Source organism: Pseudophryne corroboree, chromosome 8 (genome assembly GCF_028390025.1).
Source record: "Pseudophryne corroboree isolate aPseCor3 chromosome 8, aPseCor3.hap2, whole genome shotgun sequence".
Classification (NCBI taxonomy): Eukaryota; Metazoa; Chordata; class Amphibia; order Anura; family Myobatrachidae; genus Pseudophryne; species Pseudophryne corroboree.
In genome coordinates, this window is record NC_086451.1 from 86,540,929 (window position 1) to 86,567,177 (window position 26,249).

Sequence of the window (26,249 nt, forward strand, 5' to 3'; positions counted from 1 at the left end):
GACAGCGCAAAACTACGTCTCGTGGGGGAGACGAGGTTGAGGGCTTTTGACGCAGTGAGCGATGGGCTCTGTCCAAGAGGAACTGCTCACAAGGAGTGTCCGGCAGAAGGTGTTGAAAGAACCTGAGGAGGAAGGCCTCCAGTTGGGCTGATTCTACTGACTCTGGGATATATTTAATACGCAAGTTGTTACGTCGCGCGCGGTTATCAGCGTCCTCTTGTTGGTCCTGGAGTAGGTATATATCCTCCTGCATGACTTGTACCGAGTGCTCCAGCTCCTGTTGGAAGGTGATAACTTCATCGATTTTCTGTTCCACATCATTAGTGCGGGCCCCAAGATCAGATATCTCGACCTTAAGGCCGGAGATGGCTTTGTGGATCTCCGAGTGAAAAGCCTGCTTCAGCGACTTCATTTCTGTTAAAATTGAGGAGAAGCAATCTTTCATGGAGGGTTCAGGGGCTGACGGATCTTCCTCAGATTCCGAAACCAGGTCAGAGGGGGGGGCAATTGGAGGTTTGGCCGCACTAGACTTCATCTTGGAAATAAAGGTCGAGATTTCCGCCGACGCTGTGGTTTTCTTAGACTTGGATTTAGGCATGGTGTAGGACAGTCCCGGGGATAATGAAGGTCATAGGTCACAGCTGAGGTATAACGTAAGTAATTAGTGATCCATCATGTAGGCTGCATGGAGATAGAACATGAGAAGACCCCCCGGGTCGCACCCATAGGGACTCAGCAGGACATTCCCCCGCTTAAAGAGATCATGGGGGACTAGGGTGTCATATAGAGAGAATCGCCGGCATTGGGTAGGGGGGGTGGCACCCCCGGACTTTAGGTTGTGATATAGGAAGAGTCCAGTGCCTTGAGATAGATACAGGAAGCCCCAGTTATATGTGGTTATAGGTGGCACTTAGGGGGAGAATGAGTGAGAAGGGATCTAATGAAAAAAGGCCTCACAAAAAGGGCCAGGAGGTACCTCCCGTGGTCAGGTTTAGAGCAAATGTTGGAGAGAGGGATGGTGTGCCAGCGTGTGTGGGGGCGAGCTAACCTCAGTCAGGACCCCCTGAAGTACCGTGCGTGCTCAACTCTGTGGGTCCAGGAGGGAGAGGGAGCAGGGCTCAGCAGTCAGGTGGAGCGTGTTTGCACAGAGCCCTGGAGCTTGTCACCTCGGGTCGCACGTCCCGCCGGGCCGGATCATCCACACCTCGCCGGGTGCAGGGCTGAGCGTCGTCGACCCCGGCACGAGACCGACGCCCACTGAGTCCGGTCTGGAGGACGGGAGACAGCCCCCAAAGATGATCCCAGTCAGAGCCGTCACCTGGTGGTCGGCCGTGAGGGAGACGTCTGCGGTCACACGCTGAGTGCGGCTGGATGTGGCAGAAGCGGGAGTAGGTAAGCGTTGGTGGGGGAGAGCAGGAGTGTGACGTTCTGCCGGGTCCCGCAGCCGCAGTCTCTCCCGGGTTATAAGAAAGTTTAATGCTGGGGGGGCATTAGAACATATATAGAGCCCCTGTGGTGCGAGAGGATGGCAATCCGTTCAGCTCAGTTGTGCCCAGAAGCAGGGAGGGGGGGGGAAGGGCAGAAGCCAGCATCCGTGGGAATAGATGAATGGGGCACCCCAGCGATCAGGTGAGGACCGCGGGTCGGGGGCCACCTGACAGGTGAGAACGGAGGAGGGTCGAGGGTTGTAGGGGCCCCACCGCCAGGCGCCAGTGATGAGGCAGCAGGTGTAGGCGCTGCGGTGCCGCGCTGCTGCGTTCCCCTCCGGCGTTCAGCGCGGAGTGTCCCGCAGCAGCCTCCAGCCGGCCTCGAGTGCGGGTAACGGTGGGGGAGATGTTGTGTTGGGGGAGCAGCTCACCTCAGGGTATATTGAAGGCTGCAGAGTCCCTGGACCGCCGCTCTGCCTCAGGGTCCGAGATCCAAAATGGCCGCCGCTCCCGGAGCTCCGGGTCCCCGGCGTCTGTGCTCCGGCCGATTCCCCTTCTCCTCTGCCACCTCTGATGCAGCGTCAGTCTGGGGGAGCGTGTGTCGGCTCCCAGGGGATCCACTTCAGGGCGCTGGAGAACACCGTAGGGCTGGGGCTGAGGTTCCGTACGGCCCGCCGCTGGTCCTTCCTAAATTTAGGCCCCGGCTTCGGAGTGGTGGGTAGGCCGCAACCCGCAGGAGCCGGTAAACCGGCACCCCGATTCCGCAACACTATCCCACCACCGCTGAGTGTTCCCTCCGTCAGGGGGAACAAGTTTGGAGGGGTTTTCTGAGGCAGGAGGTAGTTATTGAGGGCAAATCACCTCAATTTCTGCAGAGCTCTGAACTTGTGCTGCCTATCGATTCAGCCTCCAGGCCACGCCCCCCAATAGAAATATATTTTAGTATAGGACATCTTAGTTTCATTATTGCAAAGCATATACTGTAAATGTTACTTTCAATCAATTGCAACATTTTCATTTTATTCTATTATCTGACATTTATTTATTGCCATTTAATTAGTATTTATTCTGCTAGGCACATTCTTTATTGAATTACTTGGATGCAACTTCCTTTTTTAACATAATTAAACATTTTTCTCTATACCAATTAATGTTTGGTGTGGAAGAAAAGAAAGAAAAAAAAAGCTTTTACTGGAATAAATAGACATGCAAGTTTTTGTTGTTGTTTTTTAAACATTCAGAAGTAGGCAGACACTGTCCGCCTACTTCTGTGACATCACAAGTTGGAGAGAAGTTGGCTGGTCTGATGAAAAAGTTGGTTTGGTGTGTGGGGCAGAGTTTTAGTTTGTCAAAAAAGTTGGACGGTTGGATGGTTGGAGGAAAGTTGGTCTGATGTAAGGCCTAATTCAGACGTGATCGCTAGCAAGCAATCTTTGCACTGCTGCTATCAGATAGTCACCGCCTACAGGGGGTAGTGTATATTAGCTGTGCAAGTGTGCGAACACATGTGCAGCAGAGCTGTACAAACAGATTTTGTGCAGTCTCTGCGCAGCCCAGGACTTAGTTGCTGCGATCACATCAGCCTGTCCGGGACCGGAATTGACGTCAGGAACCCTCCCTGCAAACGCATGGACACGCCTGCGTTTTTCCAGACACTCCTTGAAAACGGTCAGTTGACACCCACAAACGCCTTCTTACTGTCAATCTCCTTGCGATCGCCCGTGCAAACAGATCCATCGCACAAACCCATCGCTGAGCGGCGATCCGCTTTGTACCCGTGTGACGCACCTGCGCATTGCGGTGCATGCGCAGTTTGGACCTGAAAATGCACAGCAAAGATCAGGTCTGAATTACCCCCTTAGTTAAGGTTGGGATGAGCACAGGAGACCGAGTTTAATGATTTGTAGGATGATGAGAAGAGTAATGATATTTCATCTTCAGTTTTGTGATCAAATTAAGAGAATGTGGCAGAGGGTTTAGTTAGGGATTTGCGCAGGTCACTGGCATACCATTTTATTTCAGATCTCCTCAATCTTGTCCTTGGAGTAGGAAGCAAGATCTTGTGCATTGATAGTTGCTGCTAGAGACCGGATCAGTCTACCAACAGCTGTCTGTACTCAAGAAGCAGACTGCACCTACTACCAATACCGGTCTTGGAAAATAATACACACTTATGACAATACTAGGTGCTTCATCGCGCCCTACGGGCACTCTTCACACCGTCGCAAGGGGCTGCGGCCCCTTAACCCTTACATGCCTTTCTGGGGTTCAATATTTGTATTATATAAAGTGTTACCTGCATTCCTTTGTTAGTGGTTAAATATTGCACAATGAAAGGGCGTGCGATGGTGAAGGAGGCGCAGCCCATTTAGACGGCGTGAACAGCACCTGCAGGGCACGATGTACAGAATGTAGCGGGTGCGGGGGGGACTGCGGATGGTGTCTGTAGATGCTGCAGGTGGAGGGGGGGCAGAAGTGGGGGTGGGGCCTGGATGGGGAAGAGTCGGGAGGTGCTGCGGGTGGGGGAGGGGCAGAGGAGTGGGGGATGCAGATTGGGGAGGGGTCCGGAGGCACTGCAGGTGGGGGAGGGGCAGGGGTGCCATGGGTGGGAGAGGGGCAGGTGTGGGGATGTTGTGGATGGGTGAAGGGTTCCGGAGGTGCTGTGGGATGGGAAGGGGCGGGAGTGCCGGGGGTGGGGTAGGGGTCCACAGGCGCCATGGGTAGGGGAGAGGCAGGTACGGGTGGTGCGGCGCATAGGGAAGGAGGTCCGGAGGTGCTGCTGGTGGTGGAGGGGCAGGTGCGGTGGTGCCATTGGTGGGGGAGGGGTGGGTGAGGGGGGGACGGCGGATGGAGGAGGGTGTCTGCAGATGCTGCGGGTGGAGGGGGGCAGGTGTGGGGGGAGACATATAAAGGGGGTGGATGGTGGAGGGGGCCTGGAGGTGCTGTGGGTGGTGAAGGGGCGGAGGAGTGGGAGCCGCGGGTGGTGTAGGGGGTCTGGAGGCACAGCGTGTGGGGGAGGGGTGGAGTGCCGCATGTGGTGGAGGGGAAGGTGCGGAGGTGTGGTGCATTGGGGAGAGGTCTGGAGGCGCTGCGGGTACTGTACCTACCAAAAAGGTAGTTGGAGAGTATGCAGTAACAGGGCCAGGACAGGGTCAGAACAGGGTTGACGGGGCCAGGACAGGGGTGACAGGGTCAGAAAAGGGGTGACGGGGCCAGGACAGGGGCGACGGGGCCAGGACAGAAATGACAGGGACAGGATAGGTATGACAGGCCAGGGTAGGGGTGGCAGGAACAGGACAGGGGTGACAGGGCCAGTATAGGGTTGACAGGGCAAGCACAGGGGTAACAGGGCCAGGATAGGGGTAACAGGGCCAGCATAAGGGTGACAGGGCCAGCATAAGGGTGATAGGGGCCAGGATAAGGGTGACAGGGCCAGGATAAGGGTGAAAGGGCCAGGATAAGGGTGGCAGGGCAAGGCCAGGGGTGACAGGGACATGACAGAACACAGGGCACGGGAGAGATTGGTATTAGGGACAAAACAGTGGTGACAGACAGATGTGTCTTACCGGAGTCACTGCTGCTGACTGCTGCTGTTCCACTCCAACCTGTTGGGATCTGCTGCTGGTGGAGACTTGGCATGGCTGACTCTCTTAGGCTGGAGTCCTGCTTCCTCTGCCCATCCGCATCCCTCCCCCCCCTCCTCAGTCACACACCGCAGAACTCGCGCAGCTGCCGGGCACTGTGGTAAGGGGAGACTGGGAGTGACTGGTTAGCACCCAGGAGATGCTGCGGCTGGAGGGAGGAGGGGGTCGGAGCCTGCAAGCAGCTCGGACTTCTGCAGCGTTACCCGCCGGCTAAAGTGTGTGAAGGAGCTGGGCGCACCTCACTGTGGGTGGCAGCGCTGCAGCTAGCGGTGGGGTTGCCGGGGCTGGAGATAACAGAGGCAGGTCGGAACCTGCACAGCGGCAGGTGCCCCACAAAACTGCAGCTAAGAAACGTGGAGTGTGCCAGAAAGTGACGCTCCTCCGCGCCAGAGAGGCGGGTCAAGCACACAGTGAGCCGGTGCCCGTCTGTCTGTACGGCATACCCCCTCACACACCCCCATACCTCCCAAATGTCCCGATTTTCGCGGGACAGTCCCATTTTTTTGGGTCTGTCCCGCTGTCCCACCCGCGGTTCGCAGTGTCCCGCGGTAACGGGGGGGTCAGTTGGAAAGCTCCTGTACTCGCTGTTCTGCTTAGCAGAGCAGCGGTGAATAGTGGAGACACAGGGAGAGGGGGCATCAGGGGGTATGGATTAAGGGGGGGTTCCAGCAGCAGAGCCTGATTAAGGGGGGGGGGGGGCAGGGGGTACGTACTGTTGGCCCCACAGTTTTAGGGGGCCCCCCGGCTCCAGTAGCTCTGTCCCAGCTCAAAAGCTCCCCCGTCCTGCCAGCAACAACGGCAGCATTGTGCTACTGTCAGCACATGCTGCTGCGTATTGGCAGGTCTGTGGTGTTGCAGGGAGGCAGAAGTCTCCCTGCTTTCTTCTGCCTGTGCGGGTGTGTAGAGGGGAGCGACCACCCCCTCTGGATTTACCCCTAGCTGAGGGGGCCAAAATGCCATAAAAAAAAAAAAAAAATCCCGGAATTTGCGTAAGGGGGCGTGGCCTCGCGTCACACGATTAGGCCACGCCCCAACCCACAGCAGGCACAGCAATGAGATAGGGCTCCCCTGTCACAAGTGCCCTGGGCCCCCCGGACTCATAATCAGCCCCTAGGGGCATGCCAGCAGCTCACAGAGCGCTGGGCATGCCCCCTCATTGACGAAAACGGGGGCCCTCCCGTGAAGCCACGCCCCCTTTTCGCCGAGTGTGTGTCCCTCCTTCTGCCTGGAGAAAGCTCCTGAAGAAAGCTGGGAGGTATGCACCCCTGCCTGTGCCATGCCCATACTATCTGCTTCTGCTCCTAGTCTCCTATAGATTTGGCCAGATCTGTGACTCATTTGACTAACTCCGCCCAGTGTTGTGACTCCGCCCAGCGTTAGCAAATGAATCACAAAGTCACAGATCTGGGCTAATATATAGGAGATGAAACAAATTTATATAATTTTAAATAAACCTGTAAAATATATATAGAAAAAGTTTCTAGAAATGAGATCACTGTATGGACCTATAACTAAGTTTGTGAGCACTTGGAGGTGTCTGTAACCTTGGTGAAGAGTCTAGAGTCTTGAGGGTACTGTAGATAAGATGGGCAAATTGGTTTTATGTGCATCTGTATGAGCCCCTTATAAATGAGGTGAGCTGACTTGTCTTGGTGCAGATACCAGACGGGGTAATGGACAAATCACTGAGCAGCCACAAACTGTGCTGGCAATGTGGAAGCACCCGGTGACTCGCCAACTTATCCCAACCTGCCAAACGTTACTGTTGTGCAGCAACATAGGGGAGAAAAGCCGCTCTGTCAGACGTACATGAATAACCTGCTTCTGCCCCTTAGCAGTGATTTCATACATTAGTGTGTCTTGGGTAACACAGGCCTAACAGTCTGGGTTTTAAAGATATCCATACTTAAGCACAGGTGACTTAATTAGTACCTCAGTCAGCTTGATTTCACCATGTGTACTCAAACCTGGATGTCCTTAAACCCTGGACTGTTACGGTGTCTTGACGACCGAGTTTTAGGCATTACAGGCTAAATAACTATGTATCCCTCTCCAGGGAGATTCTCCAAACCTATAGCTTTTCCATTGCAGATTAGCACAATGGTAGCTGGAACCCTGTATCCAAATTGACTGACAGACAGACTGAGAAGGAATGGCTTACAGAGAGGGAACAATAAGCATGCGTGTCACCGCTTCTGTTTGCATTGGTGTTATACCGGTGAGGTCACACAGGATGCAGGAGTGACAATGTTGGGCCGCTGTGCTAAGGAGAGTCCCCATTTCTGACCAACATAAGTGAACACTAGATCTGTTGCCTTTTGTGGTTTCTCTGACGTCCTAGTGGATGCTGGGACTCCGTCAGGACCATGGGGAATAGCGGCTCCGCAGGAGACAGGGCACAAAAGTAAAAGCTTTAGGATCAGGTGGTGTGCACTGGCTCCTCCCCCTATGACCCTCCTCCAAGCCTCAGTTAGGTTTTTGTGCCCGGCCGAGAAGGGTGCAATCTAGGTGGCTCTCATAAAGAGCTGCTTAGAGTAAAAGTTTTGATAGTTTTCTTATTTTCAGTGAGTCCTGCTGGCAACAGGCTCACTGCAACGAGGGACTTAGGGGAGAAGAAGTGAACTCACCTGCGTGCAGGATGGATTTGCTTCTTAGGCTACTGGACACTAGCTCCAGAGGGACGATCACAGGTACAGCCTGGATGGGTCACCGGAGCCGCGCCGCCGACCCCCTTGCAGATGCCGAAGTAAGAAGAGGTCCAGAAACCGGCGGCTGAAGGCTTTTCAGTCTTCATGAGGTAGCGCACAGCACTGCAGCTGTGCGCCATTGCTCTCAGCACACTTCACACCAACGGTCACTGAGGGTGCAGGGCGCTGGGGGGGGGGCGCCCTGGGCAGCAATGTTAATACCTTTCTGGCTAAAAAGAATACATCACATATAGTCCTTGAGGCTATATGGATGTATTTCACCCCTGCCAGGTCTCAGAAAAACCGGGAGAAGAGCCCGCCGGAATAGGGGGCGGGGCCTATCTCCTCAGCACACAGCGCCATTTTCCCTCACCGAACTGCTGGTGGGAAGGCTCCCAGGCTCTCCCCTGCACTGCACTACAGAAACAGGGTTAAAACAGAGAGGGGGGGCACTTATTTGGCGATATGTATATATATATTAATATGCTATAAGGGAAAACACTTATATAAAGGTTGTCCCTGTATAATTATAGCGTTTTGGTGTGTGCTGGCAAACTCTCCCTCTGTCTCCCCAAAGGGCTAGTGGGGTCCTGTCCTCTACCAGAGCATTCCCTGTGTGTGTGCTGTGTGTCGGTACGTGTGTGTCGACATGTATGAGGACGATGTTGGTGAGGAGGCGGAGCAATTGCCTGTAATGGTGATGTCACTCTCTAGGGAGTCGACACCGGAATGGATGGCTTATTTAAGGAATTACGTGATAATGTCAACAGGCTGCAAGGTCGGTTGACGACATGAGACGGCCGGCAAACAAATTAGTACCTGTCCAGGCGTCTAAAACACCGTCAGGGGCTTTAAAACGCCCATTTACCTCAGTCGGTCGACACAGACACGGACACTGACTCCAGTGTCGACGGTGAAGAAACAAACGTATTTTCCTTTAGGGCCACACGTTACATGTTAAGGGCAATAAAGGAGGTGTTACATATTTCTGATACTACAAGTACCACAAAAAAGGGTATTATGTGGGGTGTGAAAAAACTACATGTAGTTTTTCCTGAATCAGATAAATTAAATGAAGTGTGTGATGATGCGTGGGTTTCCCCCGATAGAAAATTATTGGCGGTATACCCTTTCCCGCCAGAAGTTAGGGCGCGTTGGGAAACACCCCTTAGGGTGGATAAGGCGCTCACACGCTTATCAAAAATACGGCCGCCCTCAAGGAGCCAGCTGATAGGAGGCTGGAAAAATATCCTTAAAAGTATATACACACATACTGGTGTTATACTGCGACCAGCTATCGCCTCAGCCTGGATGTGCAGCGCTGGGGTGGCTTGGTCGGATTCCCTGACTGAAAATATTGATACCCTTGACAGGGACAGTATTTTATTGACTATAGAGCACAGAGGGATATTTGCACTCTGGCATCAAGAGTAAGTGCGATGTCCATATCTGCCAGAGGATGTTTATGGACACGTCAGTGGTCAGGTGATGCAGATTCCAAACGGCACATGGAAGTATTGCCGTATAAAGGGGAGGAGTTATTTGGGGTCGGTCCATCGGACCTGGTGGCCATGGCAACAGCTGGAAAATCCACCTTTTTTACCCTAAGTCACATCTCAGCAGAAAAAGACACCGTCTTTTCAGCCTCAGTCCTTTCGTCCCCATAAGGGCAAGCGGGCAAAAGGCCAGTCATATCTGCCCAGGGATAGAGGAAAGGGAAGAAGACTGCAGCAGGCAGCCCATTCCCAGGAACAGAAGCCCTCCACCGCTTCTGCCAAGTCCTCAGCATGACGCTGGGGCCGTACAGGACCCCTGGATCCTACAAGTAGTATCCCAGGGGTACAGATTGGAAATTCGAGACGTCTCCCTCTCGCAGGTTCCTGAAGTCTGCTTTACCAACGTCTCCCTCCGACAGGGAGGCAGTATTGGAAACAATTCACAAGCTGTATTCCCAGCAGGTGATAATCAAAGTACCCCTCCTACAACAAGGAAAGGGGTATTATTCCACACTATATTGTGGTACTGAAGCCAGACGGCTCGGTGAGACCTATTCTAAATCTGAAAAGAAGGGGACTATATGGTGTCCCGGGACTTCAGGGATGCTTCCTCCATGTCCCAATTTGCCCTTCTCACCAAGGGTACCTCAGGTTCGTGGTACAGAACTGTCACTATCAGTTTCAGACGCTGCCGGTTGGATTGTCCACGGCACCCCGGGTCTTTACCAAGGTAATGGCCGAAATGATGATTCTTCTTCAAAGAAAAGGGACGATATCCTGATAAGGGCAAGGTCCAGAGAACAGTTGGAGGTCGGAGTAGCACTATCTCAAGTAGTTCTACGACAGCACGGGTGGATTCTAAATATTCCAAAACCGCAGCTGTTTCCGACGACACATTTGCTGTTCCTAGGGATGATTCTGGACACAGTCCAGAAAAGGGTGTTTCTCCCGGAGGAGAAAGCCAGGGAGTTATCCGAACTAGTCAGGAACCTCCTAAAACCAGGAAAAGTGTCAGTGCATCATTGCACAAGGGTCCTGGGAAAAATGGTGGCTTCTTACGAAGCGATTCCATTCGGCAGATTTCACGCAAGAACTTTTCAGTGGGATCTGCAGGAAAAATGGTCCGGATCGCATATTCAGATGCATCAGCGGATAACCCTGTCTCCAAGGACAAGGGTGTTTCTTCTGCGGTGGCTGCAGAGTACTCATCTACTAAAGGGCCGCAGATTCGGCATTCAGGACTGGGTCCTGGTGACCACGGATGCCAGCCGGAGAGGCTGGGGAGCAGTCACACAGGGAAAAAATTTCCAGGGAGTGTGATCAAGTCTGGAGACTTCTCTCCACATAAATATACTGGAGCTAAGGGCAATTTACAATGCTCTAAGCTTAGCAAGACCTCTGCTTCAAGGTCAGCCGGTATTGATCCAGTGGGACAACATCACGGCAGTCGCCCACGTAAACAGACAGGGCGGCACAAGAAGCAGGAGGGAAATGGCAGAAACTGCAAGGATTCTTCGCTGGGCGGAAAATCATGTGATAGCACTGTCAGCAGTGTTCATTCCGGGAGTGGACAACTGGGAAGCAGACTTCCTCAGCAGGCACAACCTCCACCCGGGAGAGTGGGGACTTCATCGGGAAGTCTTCCACATGATTGTGAACCGTTGGGAAAGACCAAAGGTGGACATGATGGCGTCCCGCCTGAACAAAAAACTGGACAGGTATTGCGCCAGGTCAAGAGACCCTCAGGCAATAGCTGTGGACGTTCTGGTAACACCGTGGGTGTACCAGTCGGTGTATGTGTTCCCTCCTCTGCTTCTCATACCCAAGGTACTGAGAATTATAAGACGTAGAGGAGTAAGAACTATACTCGTGGACTTGGTACCCGGAACTTCAAGAAATGCTCACAGAGGACTCATGGCCTCTGCCGCTAAGAAGGGACTTGCTTCAGCAAGTACCATGTATGTTCCAAGACTTACCGCGGCTGCGTTTTGACGGCATGGCGGTGGAACGCCGGATCTTAAGGGAAAAAGGCATTCCGGAAGAGGTCATTCCTACCCTGGTCAAAGCCAGGAAGGAGGTGACCGCACAACATTATCACCACATGTGGCGAAAATATGTTGCGTGGTGTGAGGCCAGGAAGGCCCCACGAAGAAATTTCAACTCGGTCGATTCCTGCATTTCCTGCAAACAGGAGTGTCTATGGACCTCAAATTGGGGTCCATTAAGGTTCAAATTTCGGCCCTGTCAATTTTCTTCCAGAAAGAATTGGCTTCACTTCCTGAAGTCCAGAAGTTTGTCAAGGGAGTTCTGCATATACAAACCCCTTTTGTGCCTCCAGTGGCACTGTGGGATCTCAACGTAGTTATGGGATTCCTCAAATCACATTTTAAACCGCTCAAATCTGTGGATTTGAAATATCTCACATGAAAAGTGACCATGCTGTTGGCCCTGGCCTCGGCCAGGCGAGTGTCAGAATGGCGGCTTTGTCTCACAAAAGCCCATATCTGATTGTCCATTCGGACAGGGCAGAACTGCGGACTCGTCCCCAGTTTCTCCCTAATGTGGTGTCAGCGTTTCACCTGAACCAGCTTATTGTGGTACCTGCGGCTACTAGGGACTTGGAGGACTCCAAGTTGCTAGATGTTGTCAGGGCCCTGAAAATATAGTTTCCAGGACGGCTGTAGTCAGGAAAACTGACTTGCTGTTATCCTGTATGCACCCAACAAACTGGGTGCTCTTGCTTCTAAGCAGACGATTGCTAGTTGGATGTGTTGTACAATTCAGCTTGCACATTCTGTGGCAGGCCTGCCACAGCCAAAATATGTAAATGCCCATTTCACAAGGAAGGTGGGCTCATCTTGGGCGGCTGCCCGAGGGGTCTCGGCTTTACAACTTTGCCGAGCTGCTACTTGGTCAGGGGCAAACACGTTTGCAAAATTCTACAAATTTGATACCCTGGCTGAGGAGGACCTGGAGTTCTCTCATTCGGTGCTGCAGAGTCATCCGCACTCTCCCGCCCGTTTGGGAGCTTTGGTATAATCCCCATGGTCCTGACGGAGTCCCAGCATCCACTAGGACGTCAGAGAAAATAAGAATTTACTTACCGATAATTCTATTTCTCGTAGTCCGTAGTGGATGCTGGGCGCCCATCCCAAGTGCGGATTGTCTGCAATACTTGTACATAGTTATTGTTACAAAAATCGGGTTATTATTGTTGTGAGCCATCTTTTCAGAGGCTCCGCTGTTATCATGCTGTTAACTGGGTTCAGATCACAGGTTGTACAGTGTGATTGGTGTGGCTGGTATGAGTCTTACCCGGGATTCAAAATCCTTCCTTATTGTGTACGCTCGTCCGGGCACAGTATCCTGAGGCTTGGAGGAGGGTCATAGTGGGAGGAGCCAGTGCACACCACCTGATCCTAAAGCTTTTACTTTTGTGCCCTGTCTCCTGCGGAGCCGCTATTCCCCATGGTCCTAACGGAGTCCCAGCATCCACTACGGACTACGAGAAATAGAATTATCGGTAAGTAAATTCTTATTTTCTGTGCTTTTGAGGCTTACGGGCTGGTCTCCATCTTTTTTGCACCTTAGCACCTGAGAAAACTGAACAATTTTAATTCCTACCTTGCCATCCTCTCTGCCCTGGATTCCGCCCCCATCCGTCGGCTGGAGTGGCAGAAGCAGACATCAGAGGTGAGGTCATGAGTAATTGCTGCTTACAAGGAAGTGGCAGTGTCTTGCGGTCTAGTAATACGGTTTATGTGACATTCCTCAGGGGCTTGCTGAATACTGCACTCTGATTGACAGCTCGTCGTCTTTCCGGGCCTACGGTGCAGCGCTCTCTGAAGTTGAGCCGCCGTGTATACCATACTTGTAAGAGTTCCTTTTCAATATTGTTTAGCCATATAGTAGGTGACCTCTTTGGTTAACCTTGTCTCATTCCTCTCCTCCCCACCCAGGGGTCTAATCTTACAAGACCTTACGTTTGTGCACCTGGGAAATCCAGACCACATTGATGGGAAAGTGAACTTCTCTAAACGGTGGCAACAGTTCAATATCCTGGACAGCATGAGACGTTTCCAGCAAGCGTAAGTGATCAGTAATGCCTGCTGTCTCTTCCTGTGACTGTATATGTATTTCTTAACTTTCCTATTACCTGCTAACATGACCTGCGCACCTGGTGCATGTTGCAGCCAGTGTCACTCTTCCTAACGGGTAAAGACCATAAGAGGTTACAGGCACAGGTGGTTTCTCAGTGCTGAGATTATTTTAAAGGATGGGCAGAATTGGATAATGTAGCCACTAATCCCAAAACTGACCACTGCTACAGCTGAGTTACCCCACAGATCATACTACTGGCCAAATCCCTATCCACTAAGGTTTCAGCATCCAATCCCAGCAGTCTCCATGCATAGTTGCACCTCTACAGTGGCCGTGCCAGTCAGTCATTCACATTTTCTCCCTTCAGTGTCCTCACTCATCCCTGCATCTCCCCACCTTTTAAGGTTCATCCATGCCCTGCCTCTGCCACCCTCTTAGAGATTATTAGGGAAAGAGCCACTTTAGGCCCACAAGCATGAGCCATGAGCATAGAGGCCCGCTAGGTACACTTTTCCAGCTACTGTAAATCTCTGATCTGACATACTGAGGGTTAAGTATTGTCTTTTCATTGCCCATGTTTATCCCTGTGCTGTGTTTAGAAAATCAGTGCCATTAGGAGTATTCAGATATAGCTGGCAACCAGTGAAACCTCATAGAGCATGGGGACAGACCATATTGTCTTTGTGCAATACCCCTGCTAATTAAATATCTGTGCCTAGCTGTCTGTTGAACCGGTTCTGGCCCGTGGGCATGCTTGCCAGTCGGGGCTGTGTGGGATAGAACCTACTCACAGGAAATGTGCAGGTAACTGTGTACAGTGACAACACAAAAACATTCTGCCTGTATGAAGTCACTGACTTACACTGTGACCTGTGTAACGCCCATGTTTCTTCAATATAATGTGTGTATTGCGGTCTCTCTCCTGCAGTCATTATGAAATTCGCCGGAATGATGACATCATCTCTTTCATCAATGACTTCAGTGATCACCTGGCCGAGGAGGCGTTATGGGAACTGTCCTTGAAAATCAAACCTCGGAATATCACCCGGAGGAAAACAGAAAGAGATGAGAAAACATAAGTTGGGGGAATGACTGCCAAGTGGACATTGAAGAAGAGATCTCCCTGACTGAGGGGGGGAATCAAGGGGTAGATGGAGATATTCATCGTGTTTACTAGTTGTCGCTGTCCCCTCCCAAAGAGTTGGGTTACCCCGCCCACTGTCGTCTTGTGTCTTACGTTGTTATTTTATGGTCTCCTGGACTGTTGCGATCACACACCGTTCCGTGCCATGTCTCTGTACAGACCTGTCTCCTATTTCCCACAAAATTGGAAAGTCGGACATATTGGATTTTGTGCTGTGGTTTAGGCGACTAGTGCAGACCTTCCCCATTCATGAACCGAGGACTAACTGTGTCAACAAGCTGGTAAAGACTGTATGCTGAGCCCAGATCCTTAAAGTTATCGTTTAGGGTTGTTGTTTTTTTTCCCCCATAACCCACAGGTTTGTTTTTTACTTTGGTTTTGTTTCTCCTCCACCCCCAGCAGAGGGCAGCGCATAGCTCCTGTTAATATCCACATTCTGTTTCAGAGGGAGGCAGAAGTAATGTTATATGTATTATTTATTATATATTTTTTCTTTTATGCTGTTGCATGATAAGTATACAGAGACTGATTGTGTAATCAGTGGCGGATCTTGCCACGGGCAAGCAGGACTTTTGCCCGGGGCGCCGCCATCCGGAGGGCGCCGCACCGTGGCAAGATCCGCCACTGCTGCCCGCTGTGTCCCTGTCCGCCTCCGCTGCCGTCCCCGTCCGCCTCCTGAAGGGAACTAGACGCTATGCGTCTAGTTTCCCTTCCTGGAGAGTAACTTTGCTGAGCGGTGCGCGATGACGTCATCGCGCACCGCACAGCAAAGGTCCTCTCTACGAAGGGAACTAGACTCATAGCGTCTAGTTTCCCTTCGTGGAGGACCTTTTGCTGTGCGCGATGACGTCATCACGCACCGCTCAGCATTCAAGCGGCGCTTTTAATGTACAGGGGGCGTAATTTCCCACGCCCCCTGTATTAGGCCACGCCCCATTTCCTGCCCGGGGCGCAGAGCGCCCTTGAACCGGCCGTGTGTAATGTATATAGAGTAGAAATGACATGCCAGATCCAGAATCTGTGCAAGTGACATACCATGGGAGCAGTGTCTCACAACAGGTCAAATAAATGTTTTAAACAGTTCTGTGCAGTCCTGCCTGGCTTCTGCAGGAAGAAAACGGTTCCTCTGTGGCGATACATATGACCTGTGCGCTCTGCAACCAAACATTTTCCTACCTCTGCCTTAGACAGAAGTGGGTCACAATGAGGACCTCTGGGTGAGAAGTTGTTTCATTCTCTGGTCCCAGTGACGGAGCTGGGACAGTGGATTCCTACCATCAGGTTAGTCTGTGGATAGTGATGTCACACGCTTACATTGTCTCACCAGCTTGATCAGGAAAACATGATGGTTTGTTCATTGCACACAGCCCATTAGGGACATGTATTGCTTCTCCAGCAATATCCAACTGAACTACCTTTTCATGGCTTGCTGGGTAATATACTGGAGATTTTGAATACTCGTATACATATGTGTGGAAAACATGACCTGTTGGGGGTAGCTATGTATTGGAGCAGACACCCCCTGTACTAGGCATTGAGGGGCACGGGTAGATATATGCTACACACCCTAAATTGTAACACATATCATGAATAGAGAAACCCTTTATTGCTTCACATGTCTTCTGTTTATTATTATATCCGCTTTGTAATAAGAATAGCAAGCAACTGTAATTGGGCTGAACATAACATGATCCAAGTGGTGTAGTATGCTTCGCTGGTGCTTGGGATCCTGACGGCCAGCATACCGGCGCGGGATCCCGGAATGCTGGGAGCGGGGCGAGTGCAAAAGAGCCCCTTGCTGGCATAGTGGAGCGCTATGCACGCCACGCTATTTATTTTCCCTCCAGGGGGGTCGTGGACACCCCAAGAGGGAGAATAGTTGTCGGTATCCTGCTGGTCGGAATTCCGGCGCCAGTATGGTGCGCGCCGTGATCCCGACAGCCGGTATATCCAGTGCCACCCGAGCCGAGTGTACAGTGTTGTAATATAAGGAATTGCTGTATACCTTCGGAACCAGAAGGTGGCGCTACTACAACAGATTGTATAGATGCAGGATATTTGTGTCCGTTCTTTCTGTGCGGCACAATTTAAGTAATAGCTGTGTTTATTAATGCCAGCCCGTCTCACTAGGATAGTGTACCCATCTCTGCAGATAGGACAGAAAAGCTATTGTATATTTACATAAATTGGAAAAAAAAGTGTGAAGACTTTTTTATTTAAAGTATATTTTATTCAATGTATTCTGTACAACCACATGTGCCGATTGGTTTCTTCAGATGAGCACCTCCTCCATCATATGAGGAAGGTCACCCCCATGTCTATATATATATATAAACTGGAAAAGGATAAGACTCCGATGACCAGACTAATGTGCACAAGGGAGCACGCTTTTCGGGAAAACTCCTGTGCCTGCAGCACGTCGCCCCTCCTCAGAGCGGTCCGGGTCTGTAGGAGACAGAGGTGCATTTGTGGTTACTCCTAGTGTTCTGCTATCACTGCTGGGGTTTCCGATAAAGCTCATGAATAAATGTAATCTCATCTATTTAATGCACAGTCTACTTCTAAAGACATGCTCATTTCCTTCTGTCTTGTGATCTCTATAAAATGTAATTGTGTAAATTCTCCAATAACCTGCAAATGTCACCTACCACTGATCTAAGTAAGTAGTTTACATTTTAAATGAAGGTAGTAAAGCCCAACGAGTGAGAATAAAAGGAAACCGGTGGAAGTGTTCACACTGGAGGTGAGCTGGGTGGCACCCGGGAAAACCACTGGTTGTGGACCTGGGACTTCGACGTGGGTCATTTCTGTTCACACGCAGCAAAAACACAGGTTTCTCTAACGTCCTAGAGGATGCTGGGACTCCGTAAGGACCATGGGGAATAGACGGGCTCCGCAGGAGACATGGGCACCCCAAGAAAGAACTGAACTCTGGGTGTGCAGTGGCTCCTCCCTCTATGCCCCTCCCCCAGACCTCAGTTTTAGACTGTGCCCAGAGGAAGATGGGTGCACTGCAGGGAGCTCTCCTGAGTTTCCTGCTAAGAAAGCATTTTGTTAGGTTTTTTTCTTATTTTCAGGGAGCTCTGCTGGCAACAGACTCCCTGCATCAAGGGACTGAGGAGAGAGGAGCAGACCTACTTAAATGATAGGCTCTGCTTCTCGGCTACTGGACACCATTAGCTCCAGAGGGAGTGGAACACAGGTTCGTCCTGGGCGTTCATCCCAGAGCCGCGCCGCCGTTCTCCTCACAGAGCCGGAAGAAACGAAGAAAGAAGGCTACTGAGGCAGCAGAAGCCTTCGGGTGCTTCACTGAGGTAACGCACAGCACTGCAGCTGTGCGTCATTGCTCCCATACACCTCACACACTCCAGTCACTGTAAGGGTGCAGGGCGCAGGGGGGGGGGGGCGCCCTGGGCAGCAATAGAATCTCTCTCCTATGGCAAATAACTATATACATGTACAGGTGGGCACTGTACATGTATATAAAAGAGCCCCCACAATATTTTATTAAGTTTGAGCGGGACAGAAGCCTGCTGCCGAGGGGGCGGGGCTTCTCCCTCAGCACTCATCAGCGCCATTTTCTCTACACAGCACCGCTGAGAGGAAGCTCCCCGGACTCTCCCCTGCTTGACACACGGTGAAAGAGGGTTTTAAAGTAGAGGGAGGGCACATATTTGGCGATTATACATTACAGCAGCGCTACTGGGTAAACATACTGTGTTTTTTCCTGGGTCATATAGCGCTGGGGTGTGTGCTGGCATACTCTCTCTCTGTCTCTCCAAAGGGCCTAGGGGGGAACCTGTCTTCAGATAAGAGATTATGTGTGTGGAGTGTGTCAGTACGCGTGTGTCGACATGTTTGACGATGAAGGCTCACCTAAGGAGGAGGGGGAGTGCATGATTGTCAGGTCGCCGTCGGCAATGCCGACACCGGACTGGGTGGATATGTGGAATGTCTTGAATGCAAATGTAAATTTATTGCATAAGAGGTTGGACAAGGCTGAGGCTAGGGAGCAGTCAGGTAGTCAGACCATGCATGCCCCAGTGGCATCGGGACCTTCTGGGTCTCAAAAATCTCCCAGATTACTGACACAGATACCGACACGGATTCAGATTCTAGTGTCGACTATGAGGATGCAAAATTACAGACAAAGGTGGCAAAAGGTATTCGTTACATGATTATTGCCATTAAAGAGGTTTTGCATATCACTGAAGAACCCCCTGTCCCTGACACGAGGGTACACATGTATAAAGGGAAAAAGCCTGAGGTCGCTTTTCCGTCCTCATTTGAGCTAAGCGAATTATGCGAAAAGGCTTGGGAATCTCCAGATAGGAGACTACAAGTTCCCAAAAGGATTCTTATGGCGTATCCCTTTCCACAAAAGGACAGGATACGATGGGAATCTTCGCCTAAAGTAGACAAGGCGCTGACACGCTTATCCAAGAAGGTGGCACTGCCTTCCCAGGATACAGCTACCCTCAAGGATCCTGCTGATAGTAAGCAGGAGGTTACCATGAAGTGCATTTACACACATTCCGGTACTATTGTTAGACCGGCTATGGCATCGACCTGGGTGTGTAGCGCTGTCGCAGCATGGACAGATTCCTTATCTACGGAGATTGACACCCTAGATAAGGATACCATTCTAATGACCCTAGAGCATATCAAAGATGCTGCTTTATATATGCGGGATGCTCAAAGAGACATTTGTTTACTAAGCTCCAGAATAAATGCTATGTCTATTTCTGCTAGGCGACTCTTGTGGACCCGACAGTGGACGGGGGATGCCGACTCAAAGCGGCATATGGAGTCGTTGCCTTACAAGGAGGAGGAGTTGTTTGGAGTAGTCCTCTCGGAGGTCTCTACTGCTACGGCCGGTAAATCGAATTTCTTACCTTATGTTCCCCCGCAGCATACTAAGAAGGCACCTCATTATCAAATGCAGTCCTTTCGTTCAAATAAAAGCAAGAAGGTACGGGGATCGTCATTTCTTGCCAGAGGTAGAGGCAAGGGGAAAAAGCTGCACACAGCTAGTTCCCAGGAGCAGAAGTCCTCCCCTACGTCTGCGAAATCCACAGCATGACGCTGGGGCTTCCCTGGGGGAGTCAACTCAAGTGGGGGCACGTATTCGACTTTTCAGCCAAGTCTGGGTTCACTCACAAGTGGATCCCTGGGCAATAGAGATTGTTTCTCAGGGATACAGGGTGGAATTCGAAGAGGTGCCTCCTCGCCGGTTTTTCAAATCGGCTCTGCCAACTTCTCCGTCAGAGAGGGAGTTAATGTTGACTGCAGTTCAAAAATTGTATCTTCAACAGGTGACAGTCAAAGTTCCTCTTCTCCAGCAAGGGAAGGGGTATTACTCAACCCTGTTTGTGGTCCAGAAACCGGACGGTTCGGTCAGACCCATTTTGAATCTAAAATCCCTAAACCTGTACTTGAAGAAGTTCAAGTTCAAAATGGAATCGCTCAGAGCGGTCATCGCCAGCCTGGAGGGGGGGGGATTGGATGGTGTCCCTAGACATAAAGGATGCATACCTTCATGTTCCGATTTTCCCTCCTCACCAGGCGTTCCTGAGATTCAGTACAGAACTGTCATTACCAATTTCAGACGTTGCCGTTTGGGCTTTCCACGGCCCCGAGAATTTTTACCAAGGTAATTGCGGAAATGATGGTGCTCCTGCGCAAGCAGGGTGTCACAATTATCCCATACTTGGACGATCTCCTCATAAAGGCGAGATCTCGGGAGAAGTTACTGGACAGCATGTCACTGTCTGTGAAGGCGTTACAGCAGCACGGTTGGATTCTCAATCTTCCGAAATCCCAACTGGTTCCTACAACGCGTCTGACCTTTTTGGGCCTGATTCTGGAGACAGACCAGAAAAAGGGTTTTCTTCCGATGGAAAAGACTCAGGAGCTCATGGCTCTGGTCAGGAACCTATTAAAGCCAAAAAAGGTTTTGGTGCATCACTGCACACGTGTCCTGGGTGGTGGCGTCTTACGAGGCCATCCCCTTCGGCAGGTTCCATGCGAGGAATTTCAATGGGACCTACTGGACAAATGGTCCGGGTCTCATCTACACATGCATCAAAGGATCACCCTGTCTCCCAGAGCCAGGGTATCTCTCCTGTGGTGGCTGCACAGTGCTCACCTCCTAGAGGGCCGCAGGTTCGGCATTCAGGACTGGATCCTGGTAACCACGGACGCAAGCCTCCGAGGTTGGGGAGCAGTCACACTGGGAAGAAGTTTCCAAGGTCTCTGGTCAAGTCTAGAGACTTGTCTCCACATCAGCGTCCTGGAGTTGAGGGCCATATACAACGCCCTGCGTCAAGCGGAAGAATTACTTCGCAACAAGACAGTTCTGATTCAGTCAGACAATGTCACAGCAGTGGCTCATGTAAACCGCCAAGGCGGCACAAGGAGCAGAGTGGCAATGGCAGAAGCCACCAGGATTCTTCGCTGGGCTGAAGGTCATGTAAGCGCACTGTCAGCAGTGTTCATTCCGGGAGTGGACAACTGGGAAGCGGACTTCCTAAGCAGACACAACCTGCATCCGGGAGAGTGGGGACTTCATCAGGAAGTCTTCGCACAGATCGTGGGTCAGTGGGGACTGCCCCAAATAGACATGATGGCGTCCCGTCTCAACAAAAAGTCAAAGCATTATTGCGCCAGATCAAGAGACCCTCAGGCGGTAGCAGTGGACACCCTGGTGACACCTTGGGTGTTCAGGTTGGTTTATGCGTTTCCTCCTCTTCCTCTCATACCCAAGGTGTTGAGAATAATAAGACAAAGAGGAGTGAAAGCAATCCTCGTGGCTCCGGATTGGCCACGAAGGACTTGGTATCCAGATCTGCAGGAGTTGCTCACAGAAGATCCGTGGCCTCTTCCTCTACGGCAGTACCTGCTGCAACAGGGGCTCTGTCTGTTCCAAGACTTACCGCGGCTGCATTTGACGGCATGGCGGTTGAACGCCGGATCCTAGCAGAAAAAGGTATTCCAGATGAGGTCATTCCTACCCTGATCAAAGGTAGGAAGGAAGTGACATCGAAGCATTATCACCGCATATGGAGAAAATGTTTCTTCGTGTCTACTTCACTTCCTTCAGACTGGAGTGAATTTGGGCCTAAAATTGGGGTCCATAATGGTTCAAATTTCGGCCTTATCCATTTTCTTTCAAAAAGAATTGGCTTCTCTTCCTGAAGTACAGACGTTTGTGAAGGGAGTACTGCATATTCAGCCTCCTTTTGTACCTCCGGTGGCACCTTGGGACCTTAACGTGGTGTTACGGTTCCTTAAGTCACCTTGGTTTGAACGACTCAAAACGGTGGAATTGAAGTACCTCACTTGGAAAGTGGTCATGTTGTTAGCCTTAGCTTCTGCTAGGCGAGTTTCGGAATTAGCAGCTTTGTCACATAAAAGCCCCTATCTGGTTTTTCATGTGGATAGGGCGGAGTTGAGAACTCGTCCTCAATTCCTTCCTAAGGTGGTTTCTTCTTTTCATATGAACCAACCTATTGTCGTGCCTGTGGCTACATGTGACTTGGAGGATTCAGAGTCCCTTGATGTGGTCAGGGCTTTGAAGATTTATGTGGCAAGAACAGAAAGGGTCAGGAAGACAGAAGCATTGTTTGTTCTATATGCTGCCAACAAGGTTGGCGCTCCTGCTTCAAAGCAGACTATTGCTCGCTAGATCTGTAATACAATTCAGCAGGCGCATTCTTCGGCAGGATTGCCATTGCCAAAATCGGTTAGGGCCCATTCCACTAGGAAAGTGGGCTCTCCTTGGGCGGCTGCCCGAGGGGTCTCTGCATTACAGTTGTGCCGAGCAGCTACTTGGTCGGGATCAAACACCTTTGCAAAGTTCTGTAAGTTTGATACTCTGGCTGAGGAGGACCTCCTCTTTGCTCAATCGGTGCTGCAGAGTCACCTGCACACTCCCGCCCGTTTGGGAGCTTTGGTATAATCCCCATGGTCCTTACGGAGTCCCAGTATCCTCTAGGACGTTAGCAAAAATAAGATTTTACACCTACCGGTAAATCTATTTCTCGTAGTCCATAGAGGATGCTGGGCACCCGTCCCAAGTGCGGACTTCTTCTGCAAGACTTGTATATAGTTATTGCTTACATAAGGGTTATTTTGTAGTTTCATCGGTTTGGACCGAGACTATATTGTTTGTTCATACTGTTAACTGGGTAGTTTATCACAAGTTATATGGTGTGATTGGTGTGGCTGGTATGAATCTTGCCCTTGTATTATCAAAATCCTTTCCTTGTAGTGTCCATCTCCTCTGGCCACAGTTTCTCTGAGGTCTGGGGGAGGGGAATAGAGGGAGGAGCCAGTGCACAACCAGAGTTCAGTTCTTTCTTGGGGTGCCCATGTCTCCTGCGGAGCCCGTCTATTCCCCATGGTCCTTACGGAGTCCCAGCATCCTCTCCGGACTATGAGAAATAGATTTACCTGTAGGTGTAAATCTTATTTTTTACTGTATGCATAAATACAATATTCACATTTTATTTGTAGGTGTAAAAGTTTCCACACCATTTATTGGAATGAGTTATTTAAAAGTTCTATCAACTGTGGGTGTGGTATGCAAGGTTGACGGTAACTAGGTCGACATGAGTTTTTTTGGTGTCGTTTTTTCTGTACATTAACCAGGAACCCCAATTGGTGCACCATGTTCGCTCGCCATGCTTCGGGCAAAGTGCCTCGACACAGGTTACTATTCCCAATCGTAGTCTGCGTGGTTCGTTAAGTATGAAAAAGGTCAAAAAAATTTTTTTTTTAAAACTCATGTCAACCTAGAGACCGCATCCCATTAACTGTTAGTTGCCATTCTTATTGGGTAACTACAGGAGTACCAACAGGCAGTCCACTGTGCTAGGAACAACTTATTAATGATCAGCCAGGACGTTCTATATTTATATGCTGTATTATGGCTGTAACTGTTATTCTTGCTCCTCTTTTAAACAATCATTAAGGGACCATTAGATAAAATCATAATTAAGATATGAGCGCACAAGAAAGAAGTATAAAGGTTAATAGTACACCTTTCACACCGCACAAATAACCCGGTATTGACACGGGTCTGTGTGGCGTGAAAGCGTCAAGTCCGAATTCCCCGGTCGCCTGACCCAGTAATTCAACTCGGGTTGTAAGAAGTGTTATTCCCGGGTTGAATACCAGGTCAGTGGCTGCATAAACGGATTACTAGATAGGGAGAGGCAGCACGGAGATGAGCTCATCTCCCAGCACCGCCTCCATCTCCCCCGCTATGGCAACCGACCCGGCATATGGACAGGTCTGGAATCCAGTGAAAGGGGTAGGAGAGTCTCCAAGGCCGGATCCCACCCGGGAAGGACCCGTTTCCAATTCCCAAGTGGGATCCGGCATTGGAGATGTGAAAGGGGTGTGCCCTATCTTGATGATAACTTTACCTCTTGGCCCCTTAACCACTTAACTGACGATTTTCCCCCAAAAAAAACTGCTCCGAAATTGTCAGGTTTTTTTAAAGAGTGAATTCAGTTAAGAACATGAATTTAATCCTATTCAAAATGATTTGTTAAAATAAAAAAATAAAAATATATATCGAACGGGACAGCCTCCAGGTACACAGGGGGTGGCTTGGGAGGGTTACATTTCACTCCCCAGCAGCTGCTGGAGGGGGTGGTCCTGCCATGTTGACCAATCAGCAGTGATCAGCAGCACAGCAATCAGGGGGTGAGAGTGCGGGGGAGGCAGAGTGACCTTCCGGTCCCTCTGACAGCAGCAGCGGAGGGAAGTCTCTCTTCCCTGTAGCTAGCTGCTAACACACTCTATCTGACTGGTCGCATCCTGTGCGACCAGGTCAGATAAAGCACTTGCTGGTGGGTTGCATCTGATGCGACCATGCCAGGCAATGGTTAAGATTTGTGTTACTATTGCAGAATATGAGTAGCACCCTCATTCAGAGCTTGCAAATACAATTTTATACTGTATTAAATCTTTATAGTACATTAGCCATGCCTGACTAAGGAGTTTATTTATGAAGCACTTCTGCTCATGTTCATGGCCAAAATGTAAAAAAGGCAATGATTTTACTAGCAAATCCCTACTACTAAAATGATTACCCTTTTAAATTTTGGCCATAAGCACTATCAGAAGTGCCGAGTTATACAACCGGACACTTTGCACCAGTCTAAGATGTAACTGTTTCTATTTACAGATAGTCTCAACCTTTGATTAAATAGCTCTCCTAAACAGGTAAACTTTTGTATTTTAGACAGAGTACTCTCTTTGGAATACATATGTTTGATCAGCGGATGGGGAGTTCGGTCACCGCAGGTTATATTCCCGCTCGGTTGGTGGCGTGGACCCACCAACCAAGTGAAAATAACTTGTGTTGGTCGATATTACATCCATTGGCATTTCACCGGCTGTCAGGATTCCTGCGTCAGTCTCCTGATCACCCAGATCCAGACAGCCAGTATATTAACTGAATCCTATCTATTTAAAAGTCTTCTAGCCTTATGGACGATAAACAATAAAGCAATTTAAAGCCTTAAGGCCCATACACACTGGGTGATTTTGAGCTGAAAGCAGGTCACTTTTGGTGTGTTGAGCTGATTTAGCTCAAATGCGGCCAGTGTGTATGGCCCAGCGATGAGTGCTGATGCGCGCTCTCGCTTCATCACCGGCGGCTGCCGTTCATCTTCTAGTATTACCAGTAGATGAACGGCGGGGTGAGCAGCTTTCCATAGCGTCTTGCTGTGGAAAGTCACTCACCCCTGCTGACATTGCTGGACAAGGGGGCACTAAGCGCTTTTCAGCCCAGCGATGTCAGCCATCGGCGCTATGCATACACGCTGGGCAAAAACCACCCAGTGTATATGCACCTTTAGGTAGCAACCAGCCAGTTATCGGCCTAGACTACTGTAGGGCTGTAATGGGCCACATAAGCTCATCTGGAGCCCCTGCTCATTCCTACTTTACAGCCAGAGTTCTCCTTTTGTGTAGAATGCCTGCTGCTGTTATTCCAGAAATGGTCTCTTCCTTTGATTAAATGTAAACTGCAGACTATGGGTAATGTGCGGCACGTTTGAAGGGTACAGGGCTAACACATGCGCCCCTGCAGGGCATCGCTGGTATAGGAGGAGTTAGGCTAAACCAGATACTGTAAAGCATTTGAATGCTTAAAATATTTCTCTGACGTCCTAAGTGGATGCTGGGACTCCGTAAGGACCATGGGGAATAGCGGCTCCGCAGGAGACTAAAGAAAGCTTTAGGACTACCTGGTGTGCACTGGCTCCTCCCACTATGACCCTCCTCCAGACCTCCGTTAGTTAGATTTTTGTGCCCGGCTGAGCTGGATGCACACTAGGGGCTCTCCTGAGCTCCTAGAAAAGAAAATAAGATTTTACTCACCGGTAAATCTATTTCTCGTAGTCCGTAAAGGATGCTGGGACTCCGTAAGGACCATGGAGAATAGCGGCTCCGCAGGAGACTGGGCACAACTAAAGAAAGCTTTAGGACTACCTGGTGTGCACTGGCTCCTCCCCCCATGACCCTCCTCCAGACTTCAGTTAGGATACTGTGCCCGGAAGAGCTAACACAATAAGGAAGGATTTTGAATCCCGGGTAAGACTCATACCAGCCACACCAATCACACTGTACAACTCGTGATATTATACCCAGTTAACAGTATGACAACAACGGAGCCTCTGCACAGATGGCTCTCAACAATAACCCTTTTGTTAACAATAACTATGTACAAGTAT

The 26,249-nt window shown here is 50.4% G+C and overlaps 1 protein-coding gene and 1 long non-coding RNA gene across 2 annotated transcripts in view; one reads left to right on the forward strand and one right to left on the reverse strand.

Annotated features, from left to right (window-relative positions):
• Positions 1-921: 921 nt before the first annotated feature.
• On the forward strand, positions 922-15,147 carry LOC134949760 (rap guanine nucleotide exchange factor 1-like). The gene is made up of 5 exons (XM_063938503.1): positions 922-972; positions 12,846-12,947; positions 13,030-13,127; positions 13,214-13,342; positions 14,284-15,147. Exons 1-5 carry the CDS (start codon positions 922-924, stop codon positions 14,432-14,434), a joined length of 531 nt encoding a protein of 176 aa, XP_063794573.1. The 3' UTR covers positions 14,435-15,147.
• A 1,560-nt stretch (positions 15,148-16,707) lies between these two features.
• The window catches only part of LOC134947513 (uncharacterized), a 144,414-nt gene continuing 134,872 nt past the window's right edge, over positions 16,708-26,249 (reverse strand). Inside the window, exon 3 of the long non-coding RNA XR_010182591.1 lies at positions 16,708-16,944. This is a non-coding gene — a long non-coding RNA (uncharacterized LOC134947513). The remainder of the gene's footprint in view (positions 16,945-26,249) is intronic.